Source organism: Haliotis rubra, unplaced genomic scaffold, assembly GCF_003918875.1.
Source record: "Haliotis rubra isolate DU_JTF1 unplaced genomic scaffold, ASM391887v1 Scf65, whole genome shotgun sequence".
NCBI classification, from domain to species: Eukaryota; Metazoa; Mollusca; class Gastropoda; order Lepetellida; family Haliotidae; genus Haliotis; species Haliotis rubra.
In genome coordinates, this window is record NW_025767357.1 from 1,076,363 (window position 1) to 1,099,654 (window position 23,292).

The following is a 23,292-nucleotide window of genomic DNA, read 5'->3' on the forward strand; positions in this document are numbered from 1 at the left end:
TGGGGAACCAAAGCGTCCGATGCGATAGAAAAATTCATTTGTATGCTTGTAAGAAATATCTTGGGTACAAATTAATACATATAATTCAGCAGTATATGGCGAGTGTGGTAGATTCCCCTTATATATTGAAGCGAATACGAAAGTTGTTAAATATTGGCTGAAATTATTGAGCATGGCTCCAAGCAGATTACAAAAAAGTGTTATAATATGATTATTGTTTATGATAGAAATGGGGGAAGGAATTGGGTAACAGATGTAAAAGAATTACTATTTTCTGTTGGATTCGGTAAGGCATGGTATGAACAGCATATAAAATCTCACTCGTTATTACTGCTATCTGTTAAACAATATGTACATGCAAAACTGGAATGAAAACTTATCTCTTTCTAGCAAATACTTTACTATAAAATGATTAAACAATCTATCCATAAAGAACAGTATCTGCCTGTGTTAAACTAGACTAAGGCTTAGTCTCTGAATATATATAATTTTGATAGTAACAAACAAGCCCATTTATATTGAAAAGGAGCCCTAGGGAGACCAGAGATTCAGAACCTGAGGAAATCTAGACTTGCTATATTTAGGGCTTTAGCACTGCAGAGAGGGCTTGGCAGTGGGGAAAATAATGTGGTTCAGGGACTGTGAGACAGACTAGTGTTAAACGTAAGAAAATTCAGAATAAACCTTGCGCAATTCCGCTGTTCATGTCATGATTTACGAATAGAATCTGGTAGGTTCTTAGGCTTAATAAAAGAACATAAGATATGTAAAATGCGTAATCTGAATGTAACTGAAGACGAGTGCTATTTCCTTTGTATATGTCCAGCCTATTATATGTCGAGAAAAAAGTATATTAAGAGCTACTACTATGTACATTCTGACAATTACAAATTCATATCCCTTTTAACTAATTCTAGTAAGGTACATTTATAAAGATTGTCTATGTATATCTATTACGCTACCACATACAGAAACAATCACATTCTCAGAAAATCCACTAACTGATCAATTGTTCAGTGTATTTGTACTATAGGCCAGAGTGAGTGAGTGAGTTATTGTTTAACGTCACATCGGCAATATTGCAGCCATATCGTGACGAACTATAGGCCAGAGGCCTCCTGAGTACGGAAATAAATATTGATTGATACTGACAACGCCCATACACATAAGGCCTGTATGATATATGTCCATACACATAAGCACTATATAAAGTATTTCTATACACAAAAGGTCTATATAACACAGGCCTATATGGTGCAGTGTACACACCTAAAACCTATATGACAAGGCCCATACACATAAGGCCTATATGGTGCAGTCTACACACATAAAACCTATATGACAAGGCCCATACACATAAGGCCTCCATGACAGTGGCCTATAAATATAAGGCCTGTGTAACACATGCCTACCTGTCACATAAACACAATCTATCACATCAAGCCTATGCACAGCAGGCCTCTTTAACAAAGGCCTATTTCTTCTCTTTAAGCAGAAGATGAACAATGATATTTTCAAAGTCCGTTAGCAGTCTCAAGTAATTGTTGTCATGTTCTTGTTCAATAGCCTTTGCAACAAACTATTTCTGGCCTCCCTTGGTCATGACTAATAGATGCTGGTATTTTCATTCCACGCCGGTTCCCAGGAAGGCCCGTTGGGTTCGCCGTCTTCGAAGTCGTACTCCACCACTCCAGACAACAGCTTCGCCTCCTTTGTCGTTGCAACCTCCGGAAGACAGTCTCCTATCGGAGACTTGATTTCGCGATGATTAAAAGGATCACATTTGTCAAAGATGTTGATTCCTCTGGATGGCCAGTGTGATGTCATCATCCTATGATTGTAAGCCCTGAGTTTGGAGGGAATATCATCGGCCCGAGCCCACTTGGCGGGCGTCATGCAGACGAAAACTACAAAGCGCCACCTGTCGGAATTCGGGCGGCCTTTCTCTGGTCTACAATTATCATGCACTGTCCGAGAATCCCAAAGGACCATCCCTCCTTTCGGAACTGGAACCTTAGTGGTAACGCAGCCTTTCTCTCTGAACCAAGATTTGTCGTCTTCATTTAATCTATAATAATCGATTCTATTACTCTTCCTAGCAGCGGCCTCAAATTCTTCAAAGAATTCGTTGAAATATTTATGTGATCCCGACAAAACCCGGAGGCAGAAGTCAGTTTCTGTCGCCTCCTCCAAATACAGGGCGCCTTGGTAACCATGGAGACCAACTCTCTCTGCCGGTTGGTCGACGTGCAACCATGCTTTCCCTGTGTCATAAATTCCGAACTTTTCATCTTCTGGCGGAAAGGATATGGCTACTGCGTCAAAGCTTGTGAGGAGCTTCTCTGTCTCCCACACTTTAGCAAACACTGGCTTGGCTTTTAATCGACAGTTCCAGGTGTTTTCGAAATGACCAATGTCATATCCCTGAATGACTGAATGCATGTTAGACGGCCAATCATCTTCCTCAAACTGGGACAGCCAATCACGGTACTGGGATATGTACGCGTCACAGTCCTGCGCACTGCAAACATCCGGTATTACGGCATATCCTTTCTCCTCAAGATCTTTCATAACCGAGTCCCTGATAAAGAAGGCAAAGAAATAAGTGTAACGTTCAACACGACAAATACAAAGTCATCAACCGTATATAATGTATCTGAAAATGGTCAGCTTGTGTGCGTTGATCAGTCTCGTCTTGTTCGGCTTGCTGATGAACTATATTCACTCACTCACTCACTTGTCCAATTGGTCATTGTTATATTCCGTCCTATTCAGTTACAAACTTAGGTGAAGTGAGTGTGTTGTAGGCCTCCTTGTAACCACACACCTTGTTATTAACGTCGGGAACATGAGAATATACCTCGTGACCTGTGTTCTTAACGTGACCTTGGTAACTGTGTGTCATTGTACCTTCTATGTCACGTGAACTTGGCCAGAGGGTGTCACTGTACTTTCTACATCACTTTAAAAGGTCAACATTTGATTTTGAATATATTATTGTGAAGAGTGAGTGAGTGAGTTTAGTTTTACGCCTCACTCAGCAATATTCCAGGCATATGGCGGCGGTATCTAAATAATCGAGTCTGGACCAGACAATCCAGTGATCAACAGCATGAGCATCGATCTGCGCAATTGGGAACCGATGACATGTGTCAACCAAGTCAGCGAGCCTGTCCATCCGATCCCGTTAGTCGCCTCTTACGACAAGCATAGTCGCCTTTTGTGGCAAGCATGGGTTGCTGAAGACCTATTCTACCCCGGATCTTCACGGGTCTTATTGTGAAGACTGACTGACTGAGTTTGGTTTTACGCCGCTTTTAGCAATATTCCAGCAATATCACGGTGGGGGCACCAGAAATGGGCTTTACTAATTGTACCCATGTGGGGATTCGAACCCGGGTCTTCGGCGTGACGAGCCCACGCTTTAACCACTAGACTACCCCACCGCCCCTTATTGTGAAGAGAGTGAGGGAATGAGTGAGTATTATTTTATGACGATTTTAGAAGTATTCCAGCTAAAAAGAGGGAAATGGACTTTACATTTATACCAAAGTGGGAAATCGGACCAGGGGCCTTCAGTGACACCATCTGACACTGTAAAGACCCGACCTTGCAACCCCGCCGCCACTCACTTACATCTTACTGTACCGTGTTATCTCCCTTGGACTATAGCCACAGAAATCTTATTTGCGAAATGATACACAAGGACCACCGGTCCACCTTATGATTTTATTAATAACAGGAGTAGTAACCAAGGAAACGTAAAACGAGTACGATCACACACCTATGTGTCTCTCGTGATCTTTTTAAATGATATAGGGATATATTTATAGCAGTTCGGGGCTTTATTTCATTTTCCTTTCCAAAACAACCGGACCGGGACAAGGCTCGAGCATACAGAATTACATACATTTTGTTTCGTATTGTGTTGCCTTGTAACAATTGTTAATGTGCTGTTGATACTGGAGACTTTGACAACTACACATGCATGACCTTGGGAGTTTGTTGCTTTTTAGTGTCTTTTTGTCATTCTATCTATAAGGTACAGACCTCCCAGAACTCCCAACGACAAACCAGTGATTAATAACATGGAGTTCACTTTGGCAGCCAAAATATTTCAGTCGAATTTTAAGACTCCGACCATTTGTTTGCCAGATTAACTAAAAAGTACTCATAAGTTCAAATATGCTTAAGCTAGGATAAGAATCCAGAAAGATTAACGTAATAATATATTTTCAGCGAATGCTTAAAATGAGAAATAATTAGGCATGTTATAAATTGCCAAAGTACAACTTTAACACACTGCCTCTCTCTCTCTCTCTCTCTCTCTCTCTCTCTCTCTCTCTCTCTCTCTCTCTCTCTCTCTCTCTCTCTCTCTCTCTCTCTCTCTCTCTCTCTCTCTCTCTCTCTCTCTCTCTCTCTCTCTCACACACACACACACACACACACATTTGCTACCAGACAGGTTAGCTATCGTAAATAAATTAAGTAGGCCTACGTACAGGCAGGATTTACTAACCTGTCAAAAGACGGACTACCAGGTACCTCACTTTTCGCCATGATGGATGGATGTGTCGTCTGCTCGTTGAGATGATCAGCGTAGAGGCAAAACTTCTAGACTGTTCTCTATGTATCTAGGAAGGGTGTTGCACAAGCCGTGGACATCTCGGGGAAAGACGGTGATAAAGATAACGATAGCCATTAGTTGATCCTATTAGTTGTGTTCGAGCGATTGTTTCCAAGGTTCATGTTCAATAATGACTATGTTCATGACCCGGAACTTGAAGTCCCCACCTCATGGGCAACAAAACACTCACTACAGTCCACCTTAAAGGAGAATACTAGACAACTGCAATAATTTGCTTGGTGAAAGATAAAGTCATCAGAAACATGTACCCCATTTTTTATTTCAAAAATGTGGTATATTATGTTTTTATCGCGAAAACAGTTATCTGAGCTTCGGTCATTATGCATATTCCGCTGGAACTCACGTGACCTTTCCGCTCGTGACGTCATATGTGACAAGCGTCCGCCATATTGCCAAGGAACAAGCGCTACAGTAATACAAATTGCGTTGTTTCTGTCGTTTTTGTAAATGTTACGATGGTGTATTCCGTTGCCTGGGGATGCACGGAATCATCGAACAATGGAAAGAGCCACCATTTCTTCCGTTTTCAAGTAAAGAGACAGATTTAGGCACGATAAATGCTCCGATCACTCCGAATCGGACGCATATGAAAGCGACATGCACACAGGGGGTATGAAAATCCCAAAGCTAGGCTTAAGAGAGAAGAAGTACCCACGAGATTCATTTATACTCCATCATTCCGTTACAACTTACTGTCAGTGGTATTTTTAACATAAATTAGATTATGGATCAAATGTGAAGCTTACCAACTATCATGAGACGCACAGATTGCTAGGAAGCATTTGCCAGATTTGTGGCGCGACCTGTGGACTAGAATATAAGGGGCGCCTGTAGACTGTAATTACACCTGGTCCCCAATCCACGAAGTGATAGAAGAGCTATGACGATTGCACCTGTTAAAAGTCTATTTGTTTATTCTTTAACACCTCATTACGTAATATGCCAGCTGTACATAGAAGTCGGTCTGTAAATAATCAAGTTTGGACCGAACAGTCCAGTGAGTGACAGCATGAACATCGCTATTTCGAGAAGATAACAATTATCAGTGAAATCAACGAAATGGCAACCCGACTCCGTTAGTCGCCCTTGACCAGAACTCGTGTAGATCCGGGTAGAATTGATCTTCAGTCACCCATGCTTGTCGTAAGAGGCGACTAACGGGATCGGGTGGTCAGACTCGCTGACTTGGCTGACACATGTCATTCTATCCCAAATGCGTAGATCGATGCTCATATTATTGATCACTGGATTGTCTGGTCCAGATTCAATTATCTGCAGACCGCCGCCATATAACTGGAATATTGCTGAGTGCGGCGTTAAACAACGAACACACAACAAAACTCCAGACCAAAGGCATTGGTTGCTGAAGACCATGCACTGTCCTTTCTTCAGTTTTCCTGCCTCTTACGAAACTCCCGAATCTCCACTTACAGATTACACACCAAAGTTACCATATGCCCACATTCTAAATGGATGTGACTGTGTCGCTAAGTCAAGAAGCTGATCGCATAAATGTCTTCATTTATTGCTTAATACGCTAAGCGCGGGCATGTTATTCTCAGCTCCTCGCAGCGACAGGATGTTGTCTGTGGTGATCAGGACCAATACGCCACGTTGTGATAACGCTCTATACACTACTCAAAAGAATTTATAGGCCACCACGACAGATATACGATTGTAGTATGAAAGAATCGAATGTTCTGTAACTTCTTATTAGTAGAAGGGGCGTTAGGATAGCCTAGTGGTTAAAGCGTTCGCTCGTCACGCCGAACACTCGGGTTCGATTCCCCACATGGGTACAATGTGTGGAGCGCATTTCGGGTGTTCCCCGCCGTGATATAGCTGGAATGTTGATAAAAGCAGCGTAAAACGTAACTCGCTCACTCGTTATTAGAAGTAAAGCAAAGAAAACAACAAGCCTATGGACTGAAGCAGTTTTCATTGTGACATTATATGTTGTAAACGATGTCTCAGCAACCTTGATAAATCACGCAAACAAAACACAACACAAATAATTAACACTTTTCAATAACAAGATAAAGACTTTGTTTCAAGAGTTGACGTTAGAAACGTTTCGGGCTGGATGAAAAGTTTATATCTCAGGTTTGTTTTGATTTTGTTATAATATAAACCCCCATGACTGTGTCCTGTCTAATACACAGACAGACACTTTATTCGGTAACATACGGCCTTATGGCTTATTTTACAGTTGATATATATATATAATGTATTTATAATGTCACGTGAGCACAAATTAAAGTAATTATCTAGCAATAAATATATGTTTTAACAATGCTGCAACTGTGAAACTGTAGGATCCCTTGAGTTTTTATTAAACTGCAACTTTGACCTGTTTATAAAAGATCTAAAATTACATTATAAATACTGAAACATACCAGAACAAATGTAAGTGAGAAAGTGAAATCTTTATGTGCATAGTGTTTAACACTTATGACAAGTGTATATCTAACTTGTGACTAACAATTGTTTAACCCCAACACCCTGGTATGTCCATCCACGTGACACTGTACAGGGGATGTAAAATCGTGGAATTGTATTGCTAATAAATGATGCAACTGCATGTATAACAAGAGGATTTTGAAAGTTTAATAACTTTAAAATTAACATATTGTTATCATGGACATGTTTAATACGTGGAAAATATTTCTCTCTCAGATCTTCATATTTATCACAAACTAATAATACATGAAATGGTGTCCTCCCATTACGCAGACAGCCAGTTCGCAGACACCTTAAAACAACAACATTTACGGTTCAGTGAACAGATTATCTACTACCTGATACCTATACATTATAATGGAATAGTCCAAATAAAAACACAGGAACAAACTGAAGCTATATTATTTATTTTGAAAGATGGACGAAAAGACAGTAATTTGATTTTTTATTGCTGCAATATAAAAACAGTTTATTTTATAAACATTCCGGTTTAACTTTCTAGTCTAACGGGAATCGGCATCATCATATTGACAACATTAGCTTAACTATTTGAAATTGCGACACTGTTCTATCATATAAATCAAATAAAGACAAATGTGAACCTAAATATTCATAGGGAATAAAGAAGTTACATGTTTGCACACAATATTATATATATATATATATATATATATATATATATATATACATGCATATATATATACACACACACACATACACACACATATATACATACATATATGAGACGAGTGCACTTAATTACGATTTATTTAGAATAAATATTTAAAATATGACGCATCATGTCAATGTGGCCATGGATGTGAGAATGTTTTTTCAATTACTTACTTGAATGTCCATTGTATACTACTCAAAGACATAAACTGTTACAATCTTTAGAAAGTATTGTTAATATTAGAACACTGATTGGTAATTAATGTATCTTACATGGCAATGCAGGTGTCTCATTTACTGCAAATCAGAATGTTTTCAAATATGTACATATCTATATCTCTCCAACAAAACGTTTTCTCAGTTAACGTCTGTTGTACATATGCTATTATTGGGAGGGGACCTTTCTATCAATAAACACAATCAAACCTCTCAGTGACAAACCTGTTTTTATATTCGATAGTATTTGATAGTTGAGAAGAGAAATCATTTATCATTTAATCACAACAAAGTTCTATTTACAATCAAACTTCTCAGTAACGAACCTGTTTCAGGCTCACCCTGCTCTACTCACCAGACAGTGGACTGTTCCATTATACCCGTAGGTGTGACCCTAATTAACCTTCTAGTTCAGTGTCTGTCAATTGGGTGTCTGTCAAATGGGTGTCTGTCAAACCATTTCATCTTCAATAAAGCCCAATGTACATTTTGCAGATTTAATTAGATCAATATCATCTTTCTTATACCTTCTAGAAAAATTCGCTTTAAAATTGTGTAGGGGAAGTCTAAATTTACACATGGCTCTTATCTTATGGTTATTGTCTAATGATGATAAATATTTCTCCGGTTCTATAGCTGACTTAATCGAATTATAATGACATAAAAAAGGATGAAGATGAAATACTTTTGAGCCAGTTTTGATAATACATATCTTGTAATCTTTGTTTTAATGAATATAGAAATAAATCTTCATCGCTAAAGTCTTGCGCAATCCAACCAAAAGAATACCCACAAGTAAAAAGCAAAGATCTAACATTTGAAACCCAATTACAACTGGTCTTACTATTATCATCAAGAGTTTTTAATAAATATAGCATTGATAAGGATATCGTTGTCGTTCCACCTTTAATAATTTACACCAATATTTAACCACTCTTGGCTGAGAATGAAAAAAGCATAACGCCCTGTATCGCCTAAAATGGCCTTACTTGAAGCAAACTTCCCAACCCGTAAAAAGCGTTCAATCCAGTGTTTGCCACTGATGTGGCAATGTCCCCCGACGCTAAAGAATGGAATATCTATATTTACTACTTTTTAATTTTTGGTCACATACAAGATAAGGTACCCAATGTCTTCAAAACTTGTGTTCAGTGTCAAGTGACCTTGAAAATAAGGTCAAGGTCACAAAAATAAACTGGTGTCTGCGTAATCCCCCAATGTAGGCTGTCACCAATTTCAAGACATTGGGTACAACAGTCCATGAGATGTCGCGTAACAAGAGTTTGAAAAGTGTTCATTGTCATGGTGACCTTGAAAATAAGGTCACATACAAGATGCCTGAAATGACTATTGTCTGCATAATCACCCAATGTAGGCTGTCAACATACTTGAAAACATTTGGTGCAATGTTTTATGAGATATCGCTTTTAAATAAGTTTGAAAAGCGGTCAAAGTGTCGTGGTGACCTTGAAGATAAGGTCAAGGTCACCCAAATAAACTGGTGTCTGCGTAATCTCCCACTGTAGGCTGTCACCAAATTTGAAGACATTGGATACAACAGTTCATGAGATATCGCGTTAACAAGAATCGGGACGTACCACGTCAAAACATTGATTACACAACAGTCTCGTTTCCTGTTGACTGGTTCCCGTTCTATTGCGGAACTTAGTACAATAACCAGTCCAGACTTTTGAGACCAATTCATTTACCTGGATACATAATTATTAATCAGTATTATTTGATACATCTAAGTACTTGTATAATGCAACACTACGCTCCTTCTAATCCTTGCAAACACGTGGTGCAACGTGCTCTGTCGTACAGCGAGCTCTGACAAACGGAAACCTGGAAATCGTGGAAATCTCAAAACGAGGCTCGGCCGCTAGAAACGTTTGGCGGTCTGGTACGGACTTGATATTATATCACTTACATTATGCGTTACGGAACTACACTGAATACGCGCAAAGAACACATAACAGGTGTAACCAGTGAGCCAGATGCATTATGAATCATTTTACGACCTCATCAAACAGGGTCAGTCTGTGACGTCTTAGTTAAGGTCATGCTGTCTACACCTCGCCATAAAATAAAGAAATACGATATTATTAAAGTTTAAAATTATAATTCATTTGTAAATACCATTTTCGTATGAAACAAGGAATTGGAATTCAGTGTAACCATAGTTGTTTGTGATTTCTATTTCCACTTTCACACGAGAAAATTCGGATCGGCTGAAAAGTAGGTCATTGTCTGAATAGGTTAATGAGACTCATGTTTCGGTTTGTACGGACGGACGCCGCTGAATACATATTCCCCAGTTCCGCGTTGCGGTGGGGACAATTAGATGATTGGACTTTCTCTATTGCCTCATTGTAATTAGTGCCCCATATCTCTGCCCTATATAACAAAATCGGTGCAATTTTACCATCAAAAGCAGAACATGCTATAGAAGGTTTACATTTACAAAAAATTAAAAAATGTATATACTGGAATAACAGCTTTAGAGGCTTGTCATGCTATTGTTTACAAGATTCTGATCATGATAATCTGGAATATATAACTAATCCTAATTACTTATAATATGTCTTAATTTCATATGCCCAGTGTTCATGCTTAGCAAGTTTACCTCCATTTATGAATACAACGACACTTTTTTTTTTGTGAGTTGACTTCTAAACCCCATTTCTTGCAAAAGAAAGACAGTACATTTAATTGTTTCTGCAGGCAAGTAACAGTATATGAAAACATGAATACATCTTCAGCAAAAAGAACATTAAATCAACAATATCCTGTTTCACAAATACACCATAACTACACTCATTACATACTTATATACAAGTTCATCAATGAAACAGATAAATAAAGGTGGGCTTAATATGCAACCCTGTTTCACACCACTAGAAGTGGACAACTCTTCCATTCTACCAGATGAAGGTTTAATACATGCCTTTACAGAAGAATACATATTTCTAATGACATTAAACAATTTTCCATGACAACCTTTAGTAGGGTCTTGCTTCTTAAAATAATGACATGTTATAACCAAAGCACAGACTAGTTATATATGCTGGGAGATTCTGCCACAAAACTATAAGCACCAAGCCAATTTTGTAGAGCGGATTACAGGTTCATACTAATCCCGACATTTGGGGTAAAGGAGCTGATTAAAAAGACAATGCCAGTCATTTGTTTATAGTACATGGTTTTAAGGAACAAAATATCTTCCCTTCTCAAATCACAAATCCGACATTGTTCAATCTCACCTGCCCAACAGATAATCCTCGGTTAGAGATATTCATTATTTCAGGCGTCCGAACGTCTTACAGTCTGAAGAATACTTGTGAGATTTATCCCCCATTCATACCACGCCCAGCTCGCTCACTCTCAGAATGACTAGTATTTTTCGTTAAAGACTAGTATTTTTCTTCCACACAGGTTCCCAGGAAGGTCCGTTGGGTTCACCGTCGGAAAAGTCGTACTCCTCAACTCCAGACAACAACTTGGCCTCCTTTGTCGCTGCAACTTCCGGAAGACTGTTACCGATCGGAGATTTAATCTTACTGTGATCTGAAGGGGGATCGGACTTCTCAAAGATAATGATACCTTGGGATGGCCAATGCCCAGTCATCAGCCTATGATTGTAAGCTTTCTTCTTGTCAGAGATATCTTCAGGACGTGCCCACTTGGCGGGCGTCATGCAGACGAACACCACAAAGCGCCACCTGTCGGAATTGGGGCGGCCTTTCTCTGGTCTACAATTATCATGAACTGTCCGAGAATCCCATAGGACCATCCCTCCTTTCGGAACTGGAACCTTAGTGGTAACGCACCCTCTCTCCTTGAACCAAGATTTGTCGTCTTCCCGTAACATATAGAACTTATCGATGTTGCTTTTTTTCGCAGAGGCCTCAAATTCTTCAAAGAATGCGCTGAAATGTTTATGTGATCCCGACAAAACACGGAAGCAGTAATCAGTTTCTGTAGTCTCCTCCAAATATAGGGCGCCTTGGTAACCATGGAGACCAATTCTTTGTGCCGGTTGGTCAAGATGAAGCCATTTTTTCCCAGTATCATACATTCCAGTTTCTCGGGCTTCGGGTGGTTCAGATATGGCTATAGCGTCAAAGCTTGTGTGAAGTTTCTCAGTCTCCCAGACTTTAGCAAATACTGGCTTGGCTTTAATGCGACAGTTCCAGGTGTTTTCGAAATGACCGACATCATAACCTTGGATTATTGAATGCCCTTGGTACGGACATTCGTCTTCCTTAAACTGGGACAGCCAATCACGGTACTGGGATATGTACATGTCACAGTCCTGCGCACTGCAAACATCCGGTATTACGGCATACCCTTTCTCCTCCAACTCTCGAATAACTGCATCCCTGACAAGATGAAAAAAAAAAACTGTTATAAACGAGGCGATCTTGAGCAACTTACATATATTTAAACGTGTGTTAAAACAATCGTATTCCACTTTATCCCAGATAGGAATTGTCGATTCAGCTGACAGCCGACCATCTGATATTCTGGGCACGGCTACGGAATATGTGTGCGGGTAATGTAGACAATGGAGGTCAAACCAAATATGTTTAAGGTCTGAAATACAAGCACGATCTCTATAGTGAGTGAGTGAGTATGGTTTTACGCCGCTTTTAGCTATATTCCAGCAATATCACGGCGGGGACACCAGAAATGGGCTTCACACATTGTGCCCATGTGGGGAATCGAACCCGGGTCTTCGGCGTGACGAGCCAACGCTTTAACCACTAGGCTACCCCACCGTCCCCGATCTCTATAGCCATACTGTGATGATAATGTTCCCATATTTCATAAAGGAACATCCTTGATGCCGTTCACAACCATAACATAGATACAGTGCCAACCCATGAAAAAAAATGTGTACATCAGGATTTGCTTCTGTATCATGATCAAACCACCAAACCAATGCGTGATCAGCCGTTCATGTCGTAGTATAGATGATGGGGTACAACGTTCGCATCTCTAATGTCGTAGCCCAGTATTCCGTCCGTGAATTTAGAGCACGTCAAAATATTGACATCCTATGACGTCATTTGCATATTGGAGTGATATATGACGTCACCCCACCCAGCAGTTCTGAATCAGCTCAGGTCTCGCTGTCACACCCTATAGTCTACGATGCTGCTGCTGCTGATGATGATATGTGATTATAACGCTGCGAAATTCAACTCCGGTCACTGAATCAGCCATACTGTACCGCTCCAGCATGGTGAATTATCACAGCCAGCCAACAAAGCAGTATTGTGATCTGACGAAGCAGTATTGTGATCTGAACAATCAGTATTGTGATCTGGCGAAGCTCTATTGTGATCTGAACAAGCAGTAGTATTATCTGACTCAGTATTATTATCTGAAACAGTATTGTGATCTAACGAAGCGGTATTGTGATCTGACGAAGCAGTATTGTGATCTGAAGCAGTATTATTATCTGAATAAGTATTCTGATCTGAAACAGTATTGTGTTCTGAAGAAGCAGTATTGTGGTCTGACGAAGCAGTATTGTGGTCTGACGAAGCGGTATTGTGGTCCGACGAAGCAGTATTGTGGTCCGACGAAGCAGTATTGTATTCTGAAGAAGCAGTATTATGATCTGAAGCAGTGTTGTGATCTAACGAAGCAGTATTGTGATCTGACGAAGCAGTATTGTGATCTAACGAAGCAGTATTGTGATCTGAAGAAGCAGTATTGTAATCTGAAGCAGTATTATTATCTGAATAAGTATTCTTATCTGAAACAGTATTGTGTTCTGAAGAAGCAGTATTGTGATCTGACGAAGCAGTATTGTGGTCTGACGAAGCAGTATTGTGGTCCGACGAAGCAGTATTGTATTCTGAAGAAGCAGTATTATGATCTGAAGCAGTATTGTGTCTGAAACAGTGTTGTGATCTGAAGAAGCAGTATTATGATCTGACGAAGAAGTATCTACCTGGGCATTTGGTCGACAATAGATCAATAAATTCAGTTTGGACTGTACACTAGTATCAGTCTGAACGTACCTGTCAAAATTCGCTAGTCCTTCCACGTTGATTTCTGCCGCCATGTTTGAGGTGTCGTCTGCTCGCTCCAGAACGTAAATTATCGCCACTCGTTATCGTCAAATTGACAACGTTGTCCAATGACTTCAGAACACCCAAAAACACTACACTACACTACAAAACTTTATACCTAGGGTATTAAGCAGAGCAGGGTCGCCCCTGGAAGGCATTTCGTAAGAGGACTTTCCGCTGGGATATAAATAGCGCATACTCATCCGAGGTGCGTTCGAGCAATGAGTTACTAACATTTAAACCAGTACGAGAGTCACGTGTTTAGATAGCTAAACATACATGTAAACTACCTCCAAACACATGTAGGTAGTGTATTATAAATATCAAATGATTAAATTGTTGTTGAAAACATCATTAGGCAATCAAAACCATTAGTTTGTTAAACATCGATCCACTCAATTATGATACCATGTCATGTCACAACTTACTCAGCGAGCCTAACAGCCGTTAGTCATGGAAAGGATGGGTTGCTGAAGAGTAATACCTTGAGCAAATGACTTCAGCTTCTATAAATTCGGAAGCTTGCTTCTTATGAAAATAGGGGCGGTGGGGTAGCCTAGTGGGTAAAGCGTTCGCTCGTCACGCCGAAGGCCCGGGTTCGATTCCCCACTTGGGTAAAATGTGTGAAGCCCATTTCTGGTGTCCCTCGCCGTGATATTGCTGGAATATTGCTAAAAGCGGCGTAAAATCAAACTCACTCACTCACTCACTCACTCTAATGAAAATAATGGATATGAATCTCGGGGCATACCAGATTTCCAATTCCCACTTGTCAGATATCGTCATTCTCGTTATGTACAGGTTATGGGGAATTAACTGTTGTAACTGGATATAACGTTGCGTCTTAAAACAACATTCAACCGACAGGCCTGGAATAGATTTTCTTTGCATGTTTAGTTGTGTGCCCCTACAAAAGCAGGAACACGGAACGAATCGCACAACACATACCTTCGACTCATATCAACCTTCTATTTTTAGCTTCACGTGGCAGATTTTCTCGACAACGCTAAGTTGTTAGTCATGAATATTTACACTTATGAACCTTGACCCTCGAGCGCATACCATGTCTTGATAATACGGTCAACCTCTCTAAACCGATATTTCTGTGTTGGTGCTGTTTAACTATATGGAGGAAAACGTCTACATAAGTAAATACAATTTAACCACTTTATATTTAATGAATAGGCAGGTAATGCAATTTGGAGTGTGAGTGAGTGAGTTGGGTTTGAAGCCGCTTGTAACAGTGTTCCATTTGTATCACGGGGAGAAGTGAGTGAGTTTAGTTTTACGCCGCCTTTAGCAATATTACAGCAATATCACGGCGGGGGACACCAGAAATGGGCTTCGCAAATTGTACCCATGTGGGGAATCGAACCCGGGTCTTCCGTGTGACGAGTGAACGCTTTAACCACTAGGCTACCTCCATCGCCTTTAACCATGAGGACAATCTGCCGAAAACAGACTCCTTCGAAAGACATGGCCCACATCATGACAACGTGTTTATAAATCACTGACTGACTGACTAAGTTTGGTTTTACGCCGCTTTTAGCAATATTCCAGCAACATCACGGCGGGGGACACCAGAAATGGGCTTCACACATTGTGCCCATGTGGGGATTCGAACCCGGGTCTTCGGCGTGACGAGCCAACGGTTTAACCATTAGGCTACCCCTCCGCCCTTTATAAATCACAGTGAAACAGGGATGATATACATGTATACCGGGTGTTCGTGAAAGGGTGAGCGTATTCTTTGTTCTTCCGCGTTGGTGAAACCCACAAGAGCAGATATGGCGCCAACAACCGAGGGTCAAACCGGGATTCGAACCCACAGTCCTTGGTTTCTGGCGTACAGCTATAACTGACTGACTGAGTTTGGTTTTACGCCGCTTTTAGCAATATTCCAGCAACATCACGGCGGGGGACACCAGAAATGGGCTTCACACATTGTACCAATGTGGGGATTCGAACCCGGGTCTTCGGCGTGCCGAGCCAACGCTTTAACCACTAGGCTACCCCACCGCCCCTCGTACAGCTATAATGATGTGAGGTATAAATCATACACTGACAGAGACAAGAGCAAAGATTTGGTCCAGAATATTCTCGAATGCAATAATAATTTGTTTGCGGCACTTTCGGGGTTTAAGTACCACAAATATTGCGAGTGTAATCCCTGGCACTCGGCGCATGCGTAAGTACTGGGACTGCACGGTATTACCGGTAAACCGGTATATCTCAATACGCCTTTCAAACGAAACCTATTGCAATATTTTTTTCTCAGAACCGTTACATTGGGTAATACAATATATATGAAGTTTCGTGATTACCTCTGTCGTTTAAGTTAAAATCTACATAGACTTTCATTCACACTGACGTTTTCCATTGTAATTAATTGACAAAACAGCATACTTTACATGCAAAGAATTTTAGGAAATACAATCCCTCAAAATCAATTCGAAATTTGAAAATATCTGTTATCACAACCATTAAGTATATTTTTATGACTTTAGTGTGTAGAAAATAGGATGTGCATGTACAGTCGATGTCACTCACAGTCAAACACTTAGGCTCCTAATGTATCGCAATACAATGTATTTGCCAATACACAGACCTGGTACTAATTAAGCCTCCAAACTACCCCTTGGCGTCCTAACCCCAGCTGACTGACCTGTGCATGTTAAAGCGTTGGCTCGTCACGCCAAAGACCAGGGTTCGAATCCCCACATGGGTACAATGTGTGAAGCCCATTTCTGGTGTCCCCCGCCGTGATGTTGCTGGAATATTGCTAAAAGCGGCGTAAAACCAAACTCAGTCAGTCCAATTGCTTTTAATACTCCTTAATAGTCAGTTGTTTGTTGTGTAACGCCGCAATGTTCCATCTGTATGGCGTCGGTCTGTAAATAATCGAGTCTGGACCAGACAATCCAGTGATCAGTCAATGCATGAGCATCGATCTACCGAAATGGGATACGATGACGTGTGTCAACCAAGTCAGCGATCCTGACCACCCGATCCCGTTACAACAAGCATGGGTTGCTGAAGATCAGTTCTAACCCGGATCTTTAGGGTATTTTCCCAAGACGTTTATTTGTTATTTCAACTTTGATAACCTTGGCTACGACATCATGGGTTTCAAAGATATTAAATTTCTGTTTGCTGACGGCGTGTCTTTGGACAGGTTGTGTCACAGGTTGTACGAGTTTTCTTCATCAAAAGACTTTCGTCAGAGATCAGTCTATATATTTCGTCATTCCTATAGATGTGGACACACTGTTGAAGCTATGGGTACGATGTACAGTCAAATCCCGATGAGTCGAATCTCTGGGGACCAAGTAATAAATTCGATTTATCGATGTATTCGAGACATAGGTATGTCTATGAGGGTAGAAAAAAAGATGATCCAGTTCTTCTCGAGTCATCGTGTGTATTTATGAGTCGAATTCGTGTAACCGGTATTCAAATAATGACAACTATAACAGGGAATGGTCGGGACCGACAGGTACTTCGAGTTATGCATAATATTCGAGACACCGGCATTCGACTCATCGGGATTTGACTGTATATGTTTCTGGATATCCAGAGTTCTGTGTTCCCCGTACCGACACAACATGTGGAGTCCCGACATGATAACTGTGAAATATTGCTAAAAGCGGGAAAAGCTGACTTTCTCACTTTTCTCACTTAATCTGCAATGCAACAGCAAACAAATGTGGACTTATTCCTTTATTCCCGATCGGAAACACCCTGAATGACAGAGCTAGAGGTATTACGTGTCAGTAGAGGTATTATACCGTTCTAAGATCAGTTGTTCATAGTGACTCTTGTTCACAGATTGCACAGACTAGTATAACAAATGCTCACAGATATATCTATTCGGGTTTTCGTAGGATAAATGCGTTTTTTATGCGAAACTGTAACCCTAGAGTCGCATTTATAATCGCACGAATATACCGTAAATATTGTTATAACAAACCATCCTTATCTTTTAAATCTGGTTTAGTGAGAGGACACCCTGTATAGAGGTGAGTGTTTTACTTCCAGACGTTTTCCCAGGAAGGCCCGTTGGGTTCACCGTCGTTGAAGTCGTACTCCTCCACTCCGGACAACAACTTCGCCTCTTTTGTCGTAGCAACTTCCGGAAGACAGTCGCCGATAGGAGATGTAATGTCGCTGAAATGTGGAGGATGGGAAGCTTCAAAAACTTGGACTCCCAGAGACGGAAAATTGTCGGTCGTCATGATTTTCTTGTAAGCCTTTTTTCTGGCTTCCATGTCACCAGGGTTAGCCCACTGCGCAGGCGTCATGGATACAAGAACCACAAAGCGCCACCTGTCAGGATTAGGGCGGCCTTTAACTGGTCTGCAATTGTCATATACTGTTCGCGAATCCCAAAGGACCATTCCTCCTTTGGGGACGGGAACCTTGGTGGCAATGCATCCTTTTTCTTTGAACCAAGCCTTTTCATCCTCCCCTAATTTATTGAATTTGTCTCTGGTACTCTTCCTGGCATTGTCTTCAAATTCTTCATAGTATGTTTCGAAGTGTTTATGTGACCCCGACAGGACCCGGAAGCAGTAGTCCGTTTCTGACGCCTCTTCCAGAAACATTGCACCCTGGTAACCATGGAGACCAATTCTTTGTGGCGATTGGTCAGCAAGGAACAAGTCTTTCCCGTAGTCATAAATACCAAATCTTTCAGTTTCAGGTGGGAATGATACAGATACTCCTTCGAAACTTGTAAGTAGCTTCTCTGTCTCCCAAATTTTAGCAAAAACTGGCTTGGCTTTTAATCGGCAGTTCCAGGTATTTGCAAAATGACTTATATCATAACTCTGTATGACAGATTCCACTTGAAATGGCCAATCATCTTCCTCAAACTGGGACAGCCAGTCGCGGTACTGGGATATGTACGTGTCACAGTCCTGCGCACTGCAAACATCTGATATCACAGCATATCCTTTCTCCTCTAGGTCTCGTATAACAGATTCCCTGAGAACAAATATAACAAAAGGATTAAAAGCAATTAGAGTGAGTGAGTTTGGTTTTACGTCGCTATTAGCAATATTCCAGCAATATCACGGCGGGGTACACCGGAAATGGAATTCGCACATTGTACCTATGTGGGGAATCGAAAGCGGGTGTTCGGCGTGACTAGCGAACACTTTAACCACTAGGCTACCCCACCGCCCCACAAATGCAATAAGAAGGCATTACGGTGAACATTTGCGGTAATGTATAGGTTAGTGCACAGGGGTTTGAATCACTGTTTGGACAATAATTAAAAAAACTATGAATCTAGATTTTATATCTTATGAGTAACTTATACTTCAAATTTGAACGAAATCGGTAAACAAATGGATTTTTTAGAAAATTCTCACGGTTGCAAAAATCTAGATTTTTATTTTTTTAAATCATTGTCGAAACAGTGATTCGACCCCCTGTGGGTTAGTACCCTGCGACTTCGACTACCCAGCGTATGATTGCTCCGTTCTGGTATAAGCTGTACCCTGAGCCTATTCGTGAATGGAACTTGGTCTTCGATCTGACCAAACAGCCATCCAATCAGATTAACCCAATGAGAATAACAAGGAACCAATGCACAAACGAAATATTTGCTGCTTTGAAATAGTAGTTGACAACATGGAAGGAATATTTCAACCTCTTATGAGATTTGAGAAATATATCATTCGCCTTGACTTTGAAACTAGTTGCACGGCGTTTAAGGGGTCCACAAGTATATACAGCATAGTGCATAGTGTTTGAGGGTAACATTAGGTATGATTTTTGGGGTAAATGTTTAATTTCGAACCTTTCGTTTTAACGGTATGTGATTTTTGTGTTCAAGAAGTGGAAGAACAGTTGATGTCTTCATACGACTATAGTAAATCCATCCACACACACACACACACACACAAACACACTCAAAAACACACTCAAAAACACACAGACACAATTTGACAATGGTGACATGGCTCATTTGTTGGTAGCGCCGCAATTATCTGCGCAGAGTTGCGTCCTTTAGTCGTGCCAGAGTCGTGAGATCGAATCCAAAATGAGTCTATAAGACTACTCTTATACCCTGCTCGCATGTTTCACTCAAGTGATCTACATGTCATTTTGTCTTTCCTCCCGCATAAAGCTATTATGTTATTATTTGACAGAAATACTGTGTTAAGCGGCTCTAAACCAAACCGGGCGATGGGGTAGCTTAGTGGTTAAAGCGTTCGCTCGTCACGCCGAAGACCCAGGTTCGATTCCCTACATTTGTACAATGTGTGAAGCCCATTTCTGGTGTCCCCCGCCGTGATATTGCTGGAATATTGCTAAAACTAAACTCACTCACTAACTCTAAACCGAGCCAGCACACCCACTCGTGGTCTGATAATCAATTCAACAAAGTGACTATCAGTGTATGAAGTACTAGTGCACGCTACCAACCTGTTGATACCGGATAGGTCATGGATCTCGCCCTCTGACGCCATCTCATACAGGTGATGTGTCGCTGCACGTCAAGGGTAAATGTTGAAAACTATTGCTGTACCCAGCCCCCGATGTAAAAGGAAGTTCTAGGTTGTGCCATCGCTTTTTACTGTCCGGAGCATATTGCACAATTTGGTGAAACCTACCCACAAGGGTATAAATAGCACACTATGATTTTATCTATAGACTGTTACCTAGTCTACTACTGAGACGCAGCTTGAGCGGGAACCAGTTCAAAGTGAAAGCGCGATATCGGTTTTGTTCGGACGAATGTTTTGTGAAAAACGGAGAAGCTGTCACATTCACTCTCTTTTCACATATCGTTTAGATTTCGACTTTGAAAACAGATTTACCCATACAACCATTTGTAACAAATTAATGCCTAAAACATAGTTGTGAAATTACGAGTGAGGATGGTTTGGCTTGGCTGTAAATATTATATGGTATATCACAACGATCTCGGCTGCATGTAGAATTATTCCAAGACGTTTACCATATTTGGTGGAACCCACGTGGACAGGTACCGTGCTGGCAAGCCCTGAAACAAAAGGGAGCGGTGGGGTAGTCTAGTGGTTAAAGCGTTCGCTCGTCACACCGAAGACCGGGTTCGAATCCCCACATGGAAACAATGTGTGAAGCCCATTTCTGGTGTCCCCCGCTGTGATATTGCTGGAATATTGCTAAAATTAGCGTTATACCGTATTCACACATTCACTCACTCACTATAAAACAAAGGTTATCATATCCCTAAGGGGCGTAGCTCAAGGCGTATTACGTCGCCTGGAACAACTGGTTCATCGGGGAAGGGGGGGGGCTGACAAAGGGAGCCTCTGAAACAAACGGCAAGCCAGCTTCAACCAGAGTCTGAGACCATATAATAGATATATTATATGGTCTCTGATTCAACCCAAATTATACTTACACAAATCAGGGCTTAACTGAAGAAGAGGTTAGCTGTAGCTATTGGGTTATCTATTCGTCAATACAATGATTCTGGTTAGATACAAATATTGACTGATCTACGGCGCCTCGTTCTTTTACACGCAAGCCCGGGAATTACTGCAATGTCGTCATTCGGGTAAAACAGAAACAGGTGAAACGTGTCACTCGAACGCAACACACGAGTAAACAAATATTTGAACAGCCCTGACCTACACCAGCTAGCAGTGTACGTTATATGTGTGTCAAACAGGCATGCTGACTGTTCAGTTTCGGTTTCGATGTCAGGTATTAGTCAAACATTGTTAATTTAGTAAATATATTGTTGGTTCTTAAATATGCGCAATATTCAGTTAACGCGAACAGGTGTGGACCGATGTTTTCAGGTGGGACCCAGCAGTAGACTAGCATCTAGTCTCTGTAATAAACATAATTTACAGAAAAAACGGTTCCTTAATTATATTCACAAAATATAATAAAAAAGAGCCCAAAGACTTCATTTTCAGAAACTGCAGTAATCTACACTTATAGAACATTATAGAAACTGTGGTAATCTAGACTTGCCACAGGTTCTAGACTTGCTTGGGCTGCATTGGGTATGTGTGTTTCAGGGTTTGTATGACAATCTGACACTACAGCTGTGACAATATGATACTCTGGTAAATTACTTCAGTTACAGCCATTTACAGGGAAAAGGTGTCATTATCATTCATTTGGGAATTATGATTAAACTGACAACCACGTCCTAGGGGAAATGTTGCAAGTGTAGGTTTGTTGCAAACTGACAAGTTTGATTCAAGTTTGAAACAGCCATTGCTGGAAATGTTGCTTCATTTTCAAATGTTTGTTGGGGCGGTGGAGTAGCGCAGTGGTAAAAGCGTTGGCGCGTTACGCCGAGGGTTCGATTCCCCACGTTGATATAATGTGTGAAGCATTCTGGTGTCCACCGCCGTAATATTGATTACATGTTGCTTTTTGTGGCGTAATGCTAATTCTGCCACAAAAAGGTTGGCCTTTTTGAGTGAGTAATGTTTTACGCCGTTTTTAGCAATATTCCAGTAATATCACGGCGGGGGACACCAGAAATGGGCTTCACACGTTGTGCTCGTGTGGGGAATCGAACCCGGATCGTGACGAGCGAACGCTACCCCACCGCCCTGGCAATTTTGAGCTCGAAATAACCGTAAACAGTGTCAGTGGCAATTTCTACTAGGCAATCACGTGGTTGACACCATCGGAAACAAACCAACCCAGGGAGCACCATGTTAAACAATAGTTGGATTCCAGGTAATAGTGAGTGAGTTTTGTTTTTTACCGCACTCAGCAACAGTCCACCTATATGGCGGCGGTCTGTAAATAATTGAGTCTGGACCAGACAATCCAGTGATCAACAGCATAAGTATCGGTCTACACAATTGGGATACAATGACATGTGTCAACCAAATCAGCTAGCCTGACCACCCGATCCCGTTAGTCGCCTCTTACGGGTTAATGAAGACCATTTCTAACCCGGATCTTCACGGGTACCAAGGTAAGAAGAAATTCCAAGCAGTCTATGCTTGTCGTGAGAGACAAAGTGGATCGGTTGGTCAGAGACTTAGTCGATTGGCGGTCATCGGATCCAGATTCCACTGTGTAAGCCTTTACGGTTAAACAATAGTGTTTTGTGATCAGGGGGCGGTGGGGTAGCCTAGTGGTTAAAGCGTTGGCTCGTCACGCCGAAGACCCGAGTTCGAATCCCCTCATGGGTACAATGAGTGAAGCCAATTTCTGGTGTCCCCCGCCGTGATATTA

At 41.1% G+C, this 23,292-nt stretch overlaps 2 protein-coding genes across 4 annotated transcripts; both read right to left on the reverse strand.

The window, feature by feature from the left end:
- Positions 1-561: 561 nt before the first annotated feature.
- LOC124257096 lies at positions 562-14,284 on the reverse strand. 3 transcript variants are annotated; one of them, XM_046691085.1, is made up of 3 exons: positions 14,032-14,284; positions 11,842-12,378; positions 562-2,044 (listed from the first exon to the last, which is right to left on the reverse strand). In XM_046691085.1, exons 1-3 carry the CDS (start codon positions 14,073-14,075, stop codon positions 1,606-1,608), a joined length of 1,020 nt encoding a protein of 339 aa, XP_046547041.1. In that variant the 5' UTR covers positions 14,076-14,284; the 3' UTR covers positions 562-1,605. The 3 variants fall into 3 exon arrangements, with proteins under 3 accessions (XP_046547041.1, XP_046547042.1, XP_046547040.1); XM_046691086.1 differs by lacking the exons at positions 11,842-12,378; positions 14,032-14,284 and adding an exon at positions 4,520-4,774 and having other exon boundaries at positions 562-2,581; XM_046691084.1 differs by lacking the exon at positions 562-2,044 and having other exon boundaries at positions 10,798-12,378; positions 14,032-14,280.
- A 3,503-nt stretch (positions 14,285-17,787) lies between these two features.
- LOC124257098 lies at positions 17,788-20,706 on the reverse strand. Its single transcript, XM_046691088.1, has 2 exons — positions 20,518-20,706; positions 17,788-19,068 (listed from the first exon to the last, which is right to left on the reverse strand). The coding sequence occupies exons 1-2, from the start codon at positions 20,559-20,561 to the stop codon at positions 18,111-18,113; spliced, it is 1,002 nt and encodes a 333-aa protein (XP_046547044.1). The 5' UTR covers positions 20,562-20,706; the 3' UTR covers positions 17,788-18,110.
- Between the last annotated feature and the right edge of the window lie 2,586 nt (positions 20,707-23,292).

Excerpts from the sequence above, each read along its gene's own strand:
- LOC124257096 (XM_046691085.1), bottom strand. The coding sequence starts at position 14,075 with ATGGCGGCAGAAATCAACGTGGAAGGACTAGCGAATTTTGACAG. Across the intron at positions 12,379-14,031 it reads GGACTAGCGAATTTTGACAG|GGATGCAGTTATTCGAGAGT; the intron begins GTACGTTCAGAC and ends TCATCTTGTCAG. Across the intron at positions 2,045-11,841 it reads CGGGAAGACGACAAATCTTG|GTTCAGAGAGAAAGGCTGCG; the intron begins GTTCAAGGAGAG and ends CGACAAATCTTG.
- LOC124257098 (XM_046691088.1), bottom strand. The coding sequence starts at position 20,561 with ATGGCGTCAGAGGGCGAGATCCATGACCTATCCGGTATCAACAG. Across the intron at positions 19,069-20,517 it reads GACCTATCCGGTATCAACAG|GGAATCTGTTATACGAGACC; the intron begins GTTGGTAGCGTG and ends ATTTGTTCTCAG.